The following is an 18648-nucleotide window of genomic DNA, read 5'->3' as shown; positions in this document are numbered from 1 at the left end:
AACAATGCAAATAAGACTTAAAATAGATTTATGGGCCATGTGTAGATCTCTCATATCTTACACAAACTCCGGTTAAGTATTTTTGAAGCCCACTAAGTGAATTGCTAGCTCTTGTGACTCCAACTCTTCCCCCTTCCCTGAGAATCCTGTATTTTCTTTAGTATTCAAAGTGTGTGATGAGAAGTTAAAAAAGATGAAGACGGATTTTCAACCTTTTTCTCCCATCTGGAGACACAAGTTAAACATTCATCACCTCAAAACATCCCACCAGAATGACTGGTGTCAATGATATGGTATTGCTGATAAGCACCGTGAATATGAGTGTGTTTCATTCTTTCACATCAAGCACTACAATAAAATGTGCTCTTAGTTTGTATGAGCACGTATAAATCCTTGTGAATGTTATTTCAAGAAAGTTTCTTTTGTAACATTAGTGGTAGATACAGTGCTCACCATGCGAATTGACCTGAAGTCCAGAAAACGGCAGCTGTACCAGTGAGTTTTGCACTGGCTTGCGGCAGTTTTACTGCATGGAGTGCAATTACAAGCAGGACTCACGGGGAGGTTACCACAATCAGCCAAAGACGAATATGTGTTACTGTACTGGTGTCAAATTGGAACTTACCCTGACTTTCGCCCTGAGTTTGTACTATGAAATTACTGATAATCTTGGGGATGAATGCTTGACAAAATCTTCATGTGTATAAATAATGCAGTATTTTGCCTTTTAGATCTCTGATTTCTGAACGAAAAACCCCAGACTTTTATTATTGACATAAGAGGAATTACTCCCATCTTATTCACCTCTTTAATAGATTTTAAACCATTGAAGTTTAAGTTCAAAATGTTTTTCTTTTCTGAATTCTTTCAGTGGTTATACCTGACTAAACATGAAGATGATAGCTTAGGAAATGAAAATTTATTACTTTCAATGAAGTATATAGAGTATTAAATAATCTTATCAACAGTTAGCATCATAAACCAAGAAATGCTCTAAAAGAATCAAGTGCACACCAGGCAAGGCTGAACAAGGCAGATGGAAATTTAAGTATAAACAAGTTCTAACTGTCTCAACTTACCCTACAAACTAATGAAACCACAGCAAAAATACAAAAAGATGTGGAGTTTTTTTGTACATTGCAGAACAATTGCAACTCGCAACAGTAAGACTTTCTTAGTCAAAGAAAACAAAACATGTCATATCCTAGATAAGAGAAGCATGGCAAAAGTGAGAAATGGGAATTGGTCACATGAACTAGATGAAGAGGATTTATTCCCGTACTTGTCAAGTCTCCAGAACTATAAACTAATAGCAAGTGGTAACATCCAGGACAGTTTAGTCCCTTCTCTAACGTCTGCTAGTGTGTTACAAGAACATGATAGTCAATTAAATAGTACTGGAATCCAGGTCTTCTATTTTAAAATCAACAACAATAGTTCAGAATATTATATTCTCCATTTCTGACCTGAATTTTATTTACTTATTTCATACAAAGTATAACAACTCAAACAGAAGGGAGCGAGAGAACCTTTTCCATGTGTTTTGGGCATAAAGACGTTGTTAGTACTTTCTGAATACCTACCGCATTTTACCTCACAGGGTAAATAGAGATGTCATCAGTTTATATATCTTGATGAAGTTTAGGTGTATAGTTATGCTGCACTATAGATATTTGCAGAAGTGCATCTTCAAGTTAGGGAAACCTACTTTGGAAACTTGCCTCCTATGAATTGGGGGCAAATGAATGAGGATTTTTAGGGTCTAGGTTTAGGATTTAGGTACTGCTCACAGTGATTATAAAGTCAATTGTGGATATAATCCCTTATATATATTTCCTTTGTGTGTCCTTTGGTTTTCCTCTTTACAGAGTCTTCAGTGATAAATAAGGAAATTTTAAGTGCTGACTCATGAGTATTCGTAAGACTTGACTTAATTAGTTTTTGGTATGGCATTTCACTATGTTGCAAACTCCCACGGTAGGAACAATATAGTTAAGAGACCACAATTTGGTCTAAACTATTCTTTTTTAAAACTTCCTGAACCTTATATAAAACAGTTTTGCTGTTGGGGTGGGGGGGGGTGGGGTGTGTTGTTTTGAATGTACTTAATCTTAATTAACACTTCATTAATGGTGGGATGTTTAATTTTTTCTGTCTTATTTTTTCAGTCCTTTTCCATGAGGCATGCTTTGAGCTTCGCAGTGTTGCTCACTCTCTTGAAAAGCTAACAGAAATTCTAGTAGATATCTGGCACTTCATTTTGTGTAAAAACAGTAACAAAAGTTATGGAAAACACCTTCTCAAGCTACAGAGTTCTAACAGCTGTAGTTACCTATTTGGTAAATGTAAAGAGTTTTCAGGTAGAATATTCATGAGTATATGTAGTTCTTCCCTCCTTGAGCAATCAACAATGTTAGAACAACCTGTAAAGAACAGGAGTGCTTGATGACATTTACCAGGCCTTGCTACGCTGAAGACTGATCACAGTCTTACAGTGATGCCATTAAAATGAATAATACCATTTAAATCAGAAGAAAGAATCAGTGATGTCAGCAACAAGCTGTCTCCTGCAGATGTAATGGTTTTGACTTGCCTTTAGCTAACCTCTTCTTGATGTTCTTCTCAGCAGCCAAGAGAATTATTTATTTATTTGTTTGTTTGTTTTTGCTTTCCTGAGTATTGATTTTTCTTCCTGGGAGTTTGAGAAGCCCCCTAATACAGATGATCTTCAGTCTAAGCTAAAAGCAGGTCCAAGAAGCTGTCCTACGTGTAAGTCACAGAAGCAGCCAGAATCTTGGCAGCACTGGTGGCTGCAGCCGCATGCCCAACTTGAAACCACTCGGAGAGAGTATGTTGGTTTAGGAACCCGCGTACTCTGCAGTTCTGCAGGACCCTGGCTGGTGATAGGGTGAATAACTGAACTGGGACTGTGGGCTGTGAAAGGTGAAGTTTTATTAACCTGCTCGTTGTTTATGGGCTTTTTGTCATATCATTGTTAGAGTTACTAAAATAAAAATAGTTATTTTGGAAGTATTTTCAAAATAAACTACAGTTAAAGAACATAAGATACACTTCCTGTATGTTTTAAAGAACAATGCCAAGTAACTAATAAAGTAAAAGGAAATATTAACTCGTAGATCTTCAATAGCTAAAGACTTGTGATTGTAAAGATTTGTAAAATCTGAATGTTTGTAACCTTAATACAGTATAAATCTAATGCAGTAATGTACTGAATGAATAGATGGAACTTCTAACACTTGGATTGTCTAAAGCGTAACCTATTACTGAGTATTAATCTTTCAAAAGGATAAAATACTGATTTTTTTTTAATATATATACTTGCAGCAATATTAAAACATCTCATCGTTGCACTGTCTGTTCTTGCAAATAAATACATGAAAGTGCTGTCAGACAGTTTTACAGTTCCCCCACAGATGACACTAATATATACTTAATACGTATTTGAAAACTCACTCTCTTATTTTTGGAAATTATCTTTGATAAATGCTTAATCTCTGCATAAAGCATATATTTATATTTTTTTCATAGTTTGGAAATGAAGGTAAATGTTAGTACTACATCTTCCTCTCATGGATGTAACTGACTTGATTTAGCCTCAGAAAAATATTTCAGTGTTTGGTTTTTTTAAGCTTACCTTAATTTTACTTGAGTTTAATTCCAGATAAGCTTCCAGGCAGCATGTCTGCTCGTATGTTTAGATTTTTTATTTTTTTTTTCTCTGAAAGCAATACAAGTCCAAGGTATTTTAGTGCTTCACTAACAGGTTATTTGCTGTATTTTAAAATAAGTGTCTCTTAAATGGTTTCTTAAAAACTGATTGGAGCAACTGAAACCAATATAATATCTACCTTGATACTAACCCATGGACTAACTTGAGCCTAAAGTGTTCTGTGATTCACTAGCTCTCTGCATCCAAATTACTGGACAGGGTGCAGGCTGGTGAAAAGCACATTCATCTTATTGAAGGCAAACTGAGCTCACAAATACTATCTATCCTTAAAAATCGCATTATCCTTCTGGGAAGGATCCTGTGGCCACATTTCATCTGTCTTCACAGTGGTGTAAAGCATAGAGGTGGGTACATCTGTGCTAAGGAAGAGCACAGACATCAGGTTTTTTGTGGTATGTTTGAAAAGTCTCCTTACCTGCCCCTGGGCCCTGGATTTTTTCCATACAGTGCGAATGAGACATGAACATAACCTCAATTACAAGGCTGAATTTAGTTCCAAAATGCCGCGCTGGACATCGTTGAGGACTGCATGAATGCAATGTTAGACTGCAGAGACAGTATCCAGCATCCAGCAGAATTAAAGCTTGTGTTTTGTACAGACAGGGTGATATCATAAATTGTCTTTTATGTTTCAAGTGTAATCTGCTAGGGTGATTTCTGCATCTGTTATTTTTATTTTCAAGTTTGCTTTGGGAGGCTCCTAACTGTATTGATTTTTATTATTATTATTTGCTTGGGGAGATTGGATTTGCACACTTGGAATGTGAAGTTTCAGACTTCTTTTTAACACTTGTTCTTTCATGCATGTATAGTTAAGAGTATCACTAGACATCCAAAAACAGATTAATCCCCATGTTGGCATGATTACTTAAAGTAGAGAGAGGAAAGAGGTCTTAATGGTAATAGAGAGGAAAGCAATGCCATTTTTAGTGAGAGATTGGACATTAAAGGGAAATGGAAGGGTTAGAGTTAACAGTGATACGTGAGGAAGGCTGAAAGAGAAATACAGATATTCTTATGGGGAGACTGAGATATGGTCCAGAAATCTAAGAGAAGTAATTAGTTGAGAAAGGGGGCAAAGGGGAAGAGTTCAATGACCACATACGGCTGATTATAAATGTAGAAAATGGATAGAGTTTGCTGAAACTCAGTTGAAAGGTCAGTGTCTGTCAGGAATGGATACAGTACCCTTACCCAGGAATCTACAAGATGTTATTTTCATGACAATGTTTTGCTGAGAAGAAAAGGGAATAAATAGTAATATACAATTTTCAGAGATTTCCATAGTGGTTTGCCACAAGTAGCAATGCTTATACAAAAGAACAAAGCATTGCGTTTTAAGATTATTTTTTTTTCTGGAATGTGCTATGTTTTGTAATTCAATACATTCTCAAGCTGAAATAAGGTCCCCTGATTCATAGCTTCATACTATAGATAAAATATACATTTTTATAATGATAAATTACTGAAATTTTAGAAACTGTGTTATTGTAAAACTGGTGACCTCTTAATGCTTCCTACTGTTCAGATTCCATTACAACATTTCGACATGAAAATACAGATGAGTCCAGATATGTTATTCTATAAAAATGTTTTGATCTATCCAGAGCTTTTAAGAACTCTAGTGTAATCTGGAGTCTTAAACCAGCATTAAACTGGCCTAATTTTATTAGTCCTTCATATTTATTACATTAAAAAAAATTAAATACCTGGTCCATTTGATCTTAGTATCTCATCACTCAATCAGAAGGTTGTCCTGTGTTCTTTCCCAGAAGTTTTATCTGAAATGGGAAAGGAAAACAGAAAGAGAACAAAAGGAAGCTATTAAATAAATTATCAACTATTATTTTTCATTTTTCTGATAAAGTAAAAATTCTATAATATTAAAAATTATTACTATATCATATTGACTAAATTACAAAAGTTCTGAAAATTCTGAGTTGATCATCTTTAAACTTTTCTACTTGAAGGCAGCCTTTGGACCTCCAAATAATCCAAAATTAAATAATATTTAACAAATTAATCTTTAAAGAATATATTCTTAAATTAAATATAAATTAAATAATATTTAAAAGAAAATAGTCTATTCCTCAGGCTAATCTGTTGAGGAGCTTACTGGCTGCATAAATTATTCCATTCCTAGCTTTTGGCATAGATGTGATAGCTAGTTCTACTTCCAGAAAATCAGAGAGAGAGAGAGAGAGAGATGTTAAAATTCAAGGGCATCTGGAGTTGTCACTGAGATCTGAAGACTGAAAATGAGAATACTGAAAGCAACTCAAACACTAAGCCTTTCAAGATGATACAGTACATACGCAAGATTTCATGCTGGTCTTTCAAATAGAACTAAGAGAATTGATTTACTATCAACTTGTTCAACATGAATTAAACAAACATGTCAGCAGACTAACAACACTCATACTGTAAATAGTATGTTCTTCTGTTAATACAGGTAGAGAGGGGTTGCTCTGCATAATTTATGGTCTTCATATAGTACAATATTGAAAGAGTACAGAAACTGTTATAAATTCCTGACAAAATGCAAGCATAAGTCTGTTTACTATTAAATGTGATTTACTGCAGAGTTACACATGGTCTCTCTCCCCCCCGCCTTGTATTTTTTGTGGAACGTACAGGGGTTTTAGACAAATAACAATATAAGCTTTTTATTCAGCATTCATCAAATATAGAATTACCACCTATATTTTTAGATCTTCTAAGCTGTATAGTTTCTTTTTTATATGTTTTAAGACTACTAAATTAAGATTTGAAATGAAGATGAAAATTGCAAGGAGACTATAATCAAATAACAGTTCAAAACTGAAAATGGTGTAAATCTATCAGCTACTTTATATAATAGATGCAAGGAAGACCTGCTCTGCAGATTATGCCACTACTCTATATTTCTTCATAGATAAATAATTGCTTAAATATAGATAATTTTGTGACAGTACTGAGATAAACAGAATCACATTTTATCACACAGAATGGGAAATCTGTAGCCTATACTAATGATAATAATTGTGATATTTATTGTGTTCTTGTGTACAATGCATTTTAAAAAAACCTGCTATTTTCATGTAAAGCAGAATTGGAGACCCTAATTACCAGAAAATGCTATCAACTGCTTGCATAGATTATTCTACTAATCTGCATACCTTTGAGAACGGTTGACCCGTCACTTTGCTCAGACATAAACCTGATTTGTGGTAACTTTTAGAAGTCAGCTCTTTGCTGTCTTTAAATCTTAGTTTTACTTATTGATTTCTGTAATTTATGTCCAAAAGTCTCAATATTTGGAAAGTTAAGAAACTGAAAAAATTGCATTCAAGAAAGTCATTCTTATTGAATGCTGATGTTTGTAATAAAGTTGGAGCTTCCTGTTCAGTGCTCTCATTTTCAAACTCCCTGCCTTCCCTTCCCTACCCTGATGGGTTTTATCATTTTGGAGTGTAGCATGCTCAGTGGAAATCCAAATATCTGCTTAGCCAGAATGGTTTTATTAGCTTTGTTTTCATGAACTCCTTTCAAATAGTTTAGACATGTAACGTGAGCATTGCTCAGTTTAGTAGTTTTTTTATTTGCACAGTATTGTAACATGCACTTTTTATAGTCAACATAGAATTACTTGTTGGAATGCAGTTTTGATCTGTCTTCACTTGTGCCCTCTTCCTTTTTAACCACAAGTACATATTTTATCAGTTAGATACTGGCTTACTTAGCCTCTATTCCTGGTTTCAGATTTGGTTTGTCCTTCCCCCACTGCCTCTCTTCTGTATTGGGCTTGAATAGAAATTAAAAAACTTATTTTGGGATCTTCACCTATAGTTTTTTTTTTCTCAAGTCTTCATTAAAGTTTGCTCTTTAATTGATTTCTTAAGGTATTTTATGCTTCCTTCAAGCAGCTGACATATAGAAGTGGATGCCTGGATCTTTAGAAATACTGAAGTTTTGACTATTAACCTCTTGCTATTAGATTGACATTGCCAGTTTAGACACTGATGATTTGCAGGACTACTAATCCAACTGATGGGAACTGTGTGTTGTTATACTAGCTAAAGTTGTATATCAACATTAAATTGTCACCCGGAGTTCTACCTGCGTTTGGTTGCTGAGGCAATATAGTAATAAAGACATTCCTTAGTATTTGTATGCCTAAACTGCATCCTGTTACCCTATTTGCATAATAAATAGCTGGCCTCTTAGGAAGAACATTGAGGCCACTAGACATACAGTGGAAAGTGTGAACTCTCAAACTGCCTCTCATCCTGCCTACTTGTTAGACTGTCTCAACCTGCGATGGGGACTGAGTAATTACAAGTAGCTTTCACTCGTTTTAGGAACTCTGATATATAAATATGCAAGAATCTAGAAAAGCAACTGCCCCACCACCAACTTTCTAGGAAATAGTCAGAAATGATACTCTTTCATTAATAACTCTTTTAAGAACAGCTGCTTAGAACCAGCACTGACATCTAAAATTATTTTTACAAATCTGCCCACTCCTGTCACAAAAATCGTACTTTGCAGCTTTGCTTGTTCCATTTCTGCACCCAATAAACTTTCCATAATCTAACAACTTCCTTCCAACTTCTGAAATATTTTAATTTTGAATAGATTGTTCTATGCACATTGCTCTTCCCATGCAAGTTAAAAAAATCTTACCTCTTTTTAGAGTTATAGATGTTTGATTTCGCATTCTCTTTAATAAAGAGAAGTCCTGACAATTTTTTATGTAGAGATTATGTCAATCCATACGAGACTGGTAGAAGCCCTTCATGTCCCCATTGGAATATAAATTGTATTTTTTTTCCTTCAAAGTATTTTTGCACACACATACATTGTTGATCAAGATATCTGATTAACTATATGAAGGAGTAAAGTGCATCAAAGCATTCTGAATTATTTTGTTGTAAATTTTACGATATAGTCGGTAATACTAAATAAAAAGCATAGTTGGCATTTCCACTTTCATACTAATAACCTTCAACAGACATTATTTTTATATTATTCTTTAGGAATGCTAACAAGAAATAAAATAGAAAGTGAATATATTGGAATGTGAGTAGTTGCTGCTGTCCTTTAAAAACAGTCCTCATCCTTGGCCAATGTACAGAATCTCCAAAGTTTTCACTAGTTATTAGTTGTGCTTGCTTTGCTAGTTTCATTCTAGAGACAGAAATATCACTGGGTCATGAAACACTAAGTATAACTCTTTGTATTGCAAATGACATATACAACAGGTATGAGAAAATGGCTGTAGTCTTCCTTTCATAAAAGTGCTTTCTCTTAATCGCCTTTCCCCCTTTTAAGAACCCTGACAATAAAGCTGAATTGTAGTTCCTTTCTTTCGGCAGATGATTAAACATTCTCACCATTATATAATACAATTTCCATTTTATTTTAAACATACTTTGCATGATATAAAAATATTGATCACAGTGAGCTTTAACAATTGTTACTGCTATAAACAGAAATGCTGCACAATGGTTTTAGTGGAAATAAATTATATAGTCATTATCTCTTTAAAAAAAAAAATCACAAGAAGGAGAACCTAGGCTGTTTGGTCATTGGCAGAAAATAAGTCCTTATTGAGTTCTTTACAAAACATGAACCCCAGTTATTTTCTACATTTGCTTTCCACATCTTGAGAAAAGCACAATGAGACTGTCTCTGAAAGCCCCACAGGGTCTCTGGTGAACATTTAATTCCAAATATTAGCAAAGTTTCTGTTGTTCTTTTGTTCTAATGGAAAAATGTACACCGAAATAGCAAGTAGTGCTCTCGTCACTAATTCATAAGTGGTCTTTTCCAATATGTGGGTACACAGCGGCACACTTCTTCACTAAAATAAAATCCAGCATCACAGCGTTTCGTTCGGACTGTACATGGCGGTCTGTAACAACTAAAGAAATGAAAAAAAGTGGGCATTAATATAACATCATCATTTATATTAACCTGGAGTAGAAATCTGTGTGCATTTAGATTGCCATTTCTTGATGGGATATTTAATTCCTACAAATACATATCTTTTAACTTCTGTTTATGTTCTTGCAACTACTTTTAATTGGACTATTCTTCACAAAAGACAATGAAAGAATAATGAATGCTAGTGAAGAGAAACTACTCTATTGCAACAGATACTCATGAATATTTTTAACATATTGCCTGGTTGTAGTCGCATTCTAATCTTGAGTAATATTTTTTTAAATTTGATTTTGAAAATACAGTAATATTTTTCTGTACTCAGATTGCTTTGTTATGACTTACTGCATGCTGCCAGTTTGAGGTGGCAATCCAGAATCAGGTGATAATCAAATCAGCCATCTTCTTACCCAGGCCTGTTTCTCACCTTATTGACTAATGCAATAAGCCTGAGAGAGATTTGTCTATGTATGTTACACTGTGACTCTGATCTTGAAAATAAGAACATACTTCCTTTCAAGTTGCACACTCCTATAGCCACTCTCTGAGGCCACTTCATCTTGCATCTACGTGCATTCTGAAGTAAGATCAGAGTGCATGTTTACGATAAATCTTAAAGGAAAAAGAACAGAAATAGACCCTATTTGATTAAAATAAGTTTAACATAAATAGAGAATTAAACCACAAGTCACATCTACCTAAGAAGCAGCAGAATTTTTCTTCACAGATTCCTTGACTGAAAAATAGAACTTATACGAAGATAATATCTGTGGTTGTTCCTGAACTCTTCCTTTTCCTATTTTATTTTTCTATTAAAACAAGAACTTGACCTAAAATAACCTTACAATAACAATGCTAAATACTTTCTGGTGTATAATGGAGACAAAGTACAAGTCTGGGGTTTTTTTCAGACACTGGCAATGAGTCAAAAGACAAAAGTATATGTTTTGCATTTCAACACAGTTATACTTAAAACTTGTATTTAAATAATGTGTGCCTGTTTGTGAAACACTGATATTATGATCTATTACTATAATTCATACTCACTTCAGTTCAAAGACACTACAGTAAACTTTATTAAGGCAATGTCACTATCCTCTTCCCTTGTTTCAGGCTTGTGGCTACTCTTACTAACATTGCAGATAAGTTAATACGTTGTGTGCTTGTTTTGGATACCAAGTGACTACTTTGCAATAATTTGTTTATGATATGAGGTCTGGATTACAGTTACATTAATTCACGCCAGCTAGTTCAACCAATGAACCTGGCTATGAGGAAAACAATAAGGAATGAGGAAGACTGCAGACATGACATTTATTAACTAGTCACATCTTGTTCAGTGGTTTCAATGTCATTAATCATAGATTAGTTCACCAATATGGTCTCTGTAACTAAGGGAGTAACATTATTTTGTGCCACTTAATATAGATATTTGAGATCAGTGTAACAGCTCATGGGACTCTCTCAAAGCCCTACTGATCCTTTGCCCAATAAAGTTTCGAAACAGTGGTAGAAGGCAACAAAAATGTTTGCCAAAGCATCTAATACTCTGAGCAAACAGACAACCAGCAGTAGGTCTGTCCTGGGGAAAAAGGTACTCCATAGAGATGCAATGGATGAAACACTGAACTCACTTGCCTTTTTGCCTGTCTCTGCCATGAAAGTTAGACTATTTCACACACTGAATGACCGTAAAATGAAATAAGAGAAAGGTAAGAAAAAAAAAGACAAAGCCAAACTCCTCCACCCACCTATGACATGCTGTACAAAATGAAAAGCAGTCACGTAATCATTAAATATGAGGAGTTCACTTTGTTCAGGATGCATGCCTCCTAGTGAACTGTGAACTTCAACCTAACTTACAGCTGAGAGTGCTATAAAGCATCTCTCCCATGTGAGTTTGTGTCGAGCAGCAGTCAAGGTCAGGTTACTGCAGTCTTATCCTTATTTGGGACATTTCAACAGCGCAAGAAAGCCCCTCTCCTCTGCTAAAACGGTTTGCAGCTGAGGTGCCTAGTTATCTGGCCCTGCCAAAACTGACCAAAATAAATTTTTGAGGGGATAGCACAGGGTGAATAGCAGCAGAGTCATTGTAACTACATAAATGTGGTTTCCTTAGGAAACTCTGCTGAACAATAGGCCAGGTCTTTCAAAAGATTTGGGCTGAATGTTGTTTACGGAGTGCTTTCATGTGACAGATATCTGTTTTGATGAGGACAATCTGAGCATGCTGGAGCTAAGATAGATGTTCAGTCAATACGAATATAGTGCTGGGTGAGTCAGGGGCAACTTTCTCTTTATGGTCAGTAACTGATTTTTTGCTACCAAATGCCCAGGTTTGTCATTTTGGGCAGTCTAACAACTCCACAGATGAAACTGAAGTAGAAATGCTACTTTTAGTGGTGGTAACAGCATGATAACCTTAAAAACCAGTATGGTTTATGGTGGGGGTTTTTCCTTTTTTTTTTTTTTTTTTTTCTTTTTTCTTCCTATCCTGTGCTTTGTAAATGACTTTGTATTCCTTTTCTCTGGAGCAGGGTATAACATTAGAGGCAGAGGCATTTTAGGTACAGTGCATAAAAATGTTGGTGCTTCAAAACCAGAACCTACAAGGACTACTTCTCTGTATGGGGAGCTGTCTAGGACATGGCTACAGGATTCTGCTCACGTCTAGGTCTCAGGCACCTTGCACAAACTTACAGAGTGGTACTTCCATTTACGTGGTCTCATAACAGCAAGGATCCTTCTTGCAAAGACAAACAGGATGTTGCAGGGTTTTTATTACTTTTTAGAGAAAGTTTGTGGTGGACAGAGCCAAAATGTGAGAAACCTATGCTAAGTCCTTTCTTCAGAAGGAGGAGAGATTGCATCCTCTATTTTCCTTGACAGTGCTAACATCTACAGGGCTATTGGCTGTAGAGCTAGAGAGTAACACCATATACAAATCTTCCTCTGCACAAAGACAAACTGCTTAGAAAAGAGAAACGGCTAAAAGCATCTTATATCACATTGTCCTTGGAAGTGAGAAAGCAATTCAAACTCTTTATCGTATCCAACCACAACACCACAGAGAAAAGCTGGGCTCAATTCCCTACTTCAAATACTAAGTCTTTAAATCAATAGAGGTGGCATCAGATGTTTCTTATGGCATTTCTTAGCTTTTTAAATGCCTGACTTTTCCAGTTGTGAATATCCTTTTAAAATACACATGGTTTACAAGTGTAGCACTGCTGGAAGTGCACACTAGAGTAGTGCTAAGGCTTTGTGACATGCTAAAGCTCATGTAATCAGGTTGGTTTCTTTTCCTCTGCAAACATAAAATTGAAATAAAAACTGAAGGATAGAGAAGAAATTATTTCTTATGTTTCTAACAACTCTTCTATTCCATTCAAAAGGCCAAACATAGGAAAACAGGTAATGCCAGTTATTATTAATCTTTTCCCCTATTTTAGAGACTTCAACACAGGTCTCATTCCTAATATTAGATATTTTTTCTTTATTCAAGATGAACTAATGTATATATATCTGGCAATACATTTATGCCAACGAATTACATGTTATATTAAAAAAATACATAAGGTTTACTTTTGATAAGCAAGAAATTACTACAGAAGTTTAAATGTCCCAATTTGCTATTTTCCACTTCCAGTGCCTGAACGTTTCTGGAATTGTTATTTGTCATTAATATAATAGAAATAATTCCCATATATTAATAAATAAGTGATCTTTCTGCTCCAAATGGCATTGTTTCTATTTTAACAAATTCACTTTGGAGGAAAACTTTCCTCACAAAATATACAAAGCAGAAATAATATTGTTTGTTTCTCAGAACCTAAAATCATTCATATTTTTATATATAGACTGCTACCGCTACGGGTGTAGCAGTTGTGGAAGGAAAAGCTCCTGTGATATATAAAGAAATTGCAGAGTTTTCTTCCTGACCAATTCCCATTTTAAATGATGAATGTAGGCAGTCTGTTTTATAGTTATATATGTCTCCTTTTCACAGAAATCACCCAGAGCTATAAGACTTTTTATGCACTCATAAATCTTTAGTATCAGTTGAGTGAAATGAAGGATATGCAAAAATTTAGGAAGTGAAAATGAATGGTGGTATCTCCAGAACTAACCCCTGAAATCTAATTAGGAATATTTCAGTTAGTTGAATTGCAATATTCAGTTCTTGGGAAAAATAGAGTGGGATTTTAAGTGGCATAAAAAAACAGGGAGCTTGAACTTACAGCTCATTTTCATCAAAAGAAAAAAGAAAATCACATGAAGTAGTAGTAAGAGTACAAGAAACTAAACATGCTTTAAAATACTTATTCTGCCTAGTAGTTTCCTCTTAGAGATGATAAAAGTCACACAAGATAAAACTGAATTGAAGAGAGGCTTACTGTTTACTTAAGACTACAAAGCAATTCAACAAGACAGCTAATGACACAACCCAAAATTTTATACCTTAAACACAATGAAAGGGCTAAAGACTGAGTTTTTACCTGCATGTCTGGTGATGGAACCTTTTTCCTTTTAAGAAGCATTTATTGGGAGATTCTATACATTCACAGATGCATTTTGCAGGATTTAGTGGCTGATGTTTAGGACAGGACTTTTTACATACACACTGGCACTTATCTTCATCAAATTCCTTGTTGGGCCCACAGGAAGAGGGGAGAAGTTTGTTTTTGCACATGCACTGACATGATGATCTGTCTAATTCTTTGTGAGGTCCACAGCTTGAGGGCCGCACGCCTCCTTTGCAGACACATTGACAGGTTTCTTCATCCAGCTCTTTGTTTGGTCCACAAATATGGAATCCTTCAGATGTGTCTAGAAATACAGCAGAGAAGATGCACAATTATCAGAATTTTGTGTCTACCCATTCACCTATTTTTAAGTGAAGAAATGATAGCAAATTCATACCTTTTAAGGTGTTTTAAGAACAAGCATATGTCAAAAGACAGGCAACAACCAGTAACAGTATTAATAAAGATTCAACTATTTAGTTTTCATGTTTTTAATTTCTCCTTTAGGTACATCGAAACATGGAACTACATTTAATCCTTTAAGTAAAACTGCTTACCAGAATCTCCAAGGTGAGAAGAGAAACCAAAATCATGCTGTGCCAAACATCTGCAAATTTGATTATTCCAAATATGATTTTTTGGACAGGTCTTGTTTGCCACATGACACCTGTGGAATGAAATATACTGTTGATTTACTACCATAAGAACTCCAGAAAAAAAAGTATTCCATTTTAGGTGCTGATTGCTTTTGTTTCCCTCCATTACAAAAACCTTTCTAAGAGCTTCAGCTCATTCATAATCTTATTTTTAACTCCTATCAAATCTGTTCCTAATTAAGGTTCTCCCCACTACAGGAATCTTCAACCATTTGTTGAAGATACCTTCTCATACTTCAAGTTTTAGCTCTAACTTCTAGAAGCTGATATTTGTACTTTCCTAATGTAGTTTGGAAACAGATCTAACCCTTGAATGTAAGCCCCATACAGAAAATAAGCCAGTATAAAAAATATTTGCATGCCAAATACCGCATAGGTGGTAACAGGCATAATTTTCTATGTTGTTTTTTGAAGTACAAAAACGTTTTCACACATATAGATGTCAAAAGACAGCTGATAATAGTTTCTGAATGAATGCTGTAGACAAAACTCTTAATTTCTAAAATAAAATCAGCTTATCAGATTCCTTTCCCCTTTATGTGAAAGTTATGTGCCATTAACTGACACTTTCTCATCAGCCACTCAAATCCTGGACAGCTTTCTTGAATCTAAAGATTTGGACTTCAGCAGTGATGCCTCTTCACTTCAGAAATGAAAGGCAATAAACAATGTAACAGTTTAGTGCTCTTTACCTGACAGAGTTTTGCAGCCAAGGTAGTGGTACCAAAGAAAGCAGAAAATCCTAACAGCAGCTGGTGCCTTTTTAAAGAATGACTGAACTTAGCTAGTGGGTGCACCACAGATAGAATACTTATGTGTATTAGCTCATCTTCCTTGCTTGCAATTTCTTTATCATCACAGGTGACATTACAAATTTTAACAAGTCATGCCTAACTTCCTGCATCCAGGTTGTGTCATTTATTCATTGTTTCTGTAGTACTTCTAAAATCTTCATCTGTTAAGGCAGCACATACGTTACACATTTTAAGTACTTTTCGTTCCCCTGAGCACCATTACTCACGCATTCAAAAATGCAGGTGCTGGGACATTCTTCCGTGATCATCACTCAAGTATACCACTCCCGTTCACCACATGAAACGACTCTTTGCTTGTAAAGACTGCTGTAGTTCAACATCACCCTGCATCACCTCATGTTTTATCAAGCTGGTGTTTCCTGATTTCATTCTGCTAATGATCTCACTCTTGCTCCCTCACTTGGCACATATGTCCTACTGCCTGACTCCCGATTCTGCTTGAGAAATGGTATGGATAATTTACAGATGTATTATTGAATTCTGTTTTAAAAAAAAAAAAAAACAAACAACTCGCACCTGGAACAGCCTAGCTTTAGCTGGGAGTGTTTAAAACTAACTACAGAAGGAAGCCAGGGTGATAGTATGAAGAAAACACCAAGCGCACATGAACCCATGAGAAGACAATGTTGATACAAAACCCAAGTTACCAGAACTTGAAGAGAACGGTATCTATTTCAGCATCAGGGTTGCTGAAAGGAACCAGCAAAAGGAATTGGAACTGCTTGTTTACAAACTCTGCTCTGGTTGCTTGTACAGAAGATTACTGGGGGATATGGCTGAAATTTTAAAATGACTTATTGTAACATTTTAGGAAAGTTCAGGAAGACTAGAAAAAAAAAAATCAGAGGCAAAACCACTTTGCAGAAAATTTCACTGTCTCTTTCCAAATCATTGTCAACTCAACTTAAAAAAAAATACAAAAAAATACTTGTTACCTGTCGGTGTCAGGACAGATAATGCACAAGAGGGGGAAACATTTAATGTGTACAACATACATTCAAACCACATCTAAAATATGCTTATCAGCTCTGTAAGTGCCTACCTACAAACCACAGGAAAAAAAGGTCATCACAGAGACTTGATCTGAATTACGTATATTGAAGGTCCCTCTGCTCCCCCCACCCCAAATCGCTAAACTTCTAAAATAGAGTGACAATCTTCTAACTCAGTTGCATGTCTTGATGACATTCTGTATAAACAGAGAAGAGTACAACTTAAGATACCATTAATCCAGGAGGTATTCTGAAACACTGGTTAACATGAACTGACATGCCTCAGCTCTGCAAGTATGTAGAGGTAGCTACTACTTTTTAGAACGAAAAAAAGGAAAAAAGTGGGAGAACAGGCAAAGACCTAGACCTTAATTCTCAGGATAAAGTTGTGCAGAAAATATATTTTATATAAAAAGAGATTGACTATTTGTACTCTATCTTACATGTCATTTCTCTCTTCTTTCTAACATGTGCCTGTGCGTCGTGGCATAATCCAGCCTTGAATTCTTATTAGATCCCAAGTGTTACTACCCTAAAACCAGAGATTATACTCTTAGGCTTTTCTTTTCAGTAATACATAAGAAAGTCATTACTATATTTCTGTTAAAATGAGCATGTACATAAATACATGCACACATGCAGATCTGCCACTGTGACAAGAAAGTACATTTCCAAGTTTTGGCTTTACAACAGTTTCACTAGCATTCAAACCTATAAATAAAAATGTTAAGGAAAAATAACAAGTTGAAAAGAAATTAAGAACTTTAGTACAAATTAAAAAAACCCTGTGGGATTCTGAAAAGCATCCAGGCACCCACCAGGAACATGCAAGTATCTTTACTTTCCTTTCTAGAATCTAGAAGCGCTCAGCTTGGGTTTTTGGGTTTTTTTCTATTTTATTGTAAAAAGCCATAGATTTTAAACTTAAAGACAGTACTTAACAACAGTAGAGAAGGCCTATATATATTCCCACCTAGTACTACTCTGTCTTACCTTTGTTGAAGCATGATTCCTTACTCACAGGACAGCCAGCTACCTGCGAGTGCTGGTCAAAGTCTTGTATCTGTACGCTTACTTCCCTCTAACTACAGGTAGCTGTTTCCTAGCTAGAATAAACTCTTGCACTGGTGATTACAACTGCTCTTATTCTGGAAGCACTGAGAAGCTGCCAACAGTCAGCATAATTTGACTTTATTATTGACTCTTGGCTCTTGATTTTTTTAATAATTTGTTAATTATGCAAATTAATTAAACTATTAATAGATTTATTTCCTAATATTTTTCTAATCCACTGTTTATGATCCATGTTTTGATGAACAAATCCAATAATTTGAATTCAAACAGAATATAATCTGTGTTTAGCTAGAACATGTCAGAAAACATCCAGACTTTAACTGAATGAAAACACAGAGAAAATGACGTAGCTTACACCTCTGGGCATTCTGCACTATTCACTCACCTTATTAAAAATGTCTACAATTAATTCCAGTTCAGCTTCTAGTCATTGGTTCTTCCATAAAGCAACTGTTAGCCTGTTATGTATTTTTGGCCTCCTAAATATTTATACATCATGAAATCATCACTCAGTCCCCTAAAATGAAGGAAAGGAGTTCTTCAAGTGTTTTAATAACACTTGCTTCAGTGCCAGATTTCTTCTGTGACTTTTTTCATTCAAAATCACCAAACAAATCAATATGCCAATTCTGTGGATTGTCAATTAACCCTTTATTCTCCCTTCCCATTCTGTTTTATTTTCACCTCTGGCATATGAAGATGTCCAAAAAGATTTGTAGTTAAAGATTCCCTAAGAACAGGCCTTTTTTTAACAGCGTTTTAAATAGGAAAATACAGTTTGAGAGAGAAATGTTGTCTACTCCTTATTTGCAAAAGTATTTTTAGCTTTTCTTGATTACTTTTTTTTTAAAAGAAGTTGATTTTATTGATGTTTCCTTTAAGCCTCAATTGCATTGTAGCTCTTTCCAT

General features: G+C 35.1%; 1 protein-coding gene across 1 annotated transcript in view; it reads right to left on the bottom strand.

Annotated features, from left to right (window-relative positions):
* Positions 1–8867: 8867 nt before the first annotated feature.
* The window catches only part of VEGFC (vascular endothelial growth factor C), an 83451-nt gene continuing 73670 nt past the window's right edge, over positions 8868–18648 (bottom strand). Inside the window, 3 exon segments of the mRNA XM_050896261.1 lie at positions 8868–9656; positions 14176–14506; positions 14760–14869. Of these exon segments, the coding sequence (XP_050752218.1) occupies positions 9542–9656; positions 14176–14506; positions 14760–14869 (556 nt within the window). The 3' untranslated portion in view covers positions 8868–9541.

Source organism: Gymnogyps californianus, chromosome 4 (assembly GCF_018139145.2).
Source record: "Gymnogyps californianus isolate 813 chromosome 4, ASM1813914v2, whole genome shotgun sequence".
In the NCBI taxonomy this organism is placed as follows: Eukaryota; Metazoa; Chordata; class Aves; order Accipitriformes; family Cathartidae; genus Gymnogyps; species Gymnogyps californianus.
This window is presented reverse-complemented; position numbering and strand designations above follow the sequence as displayed.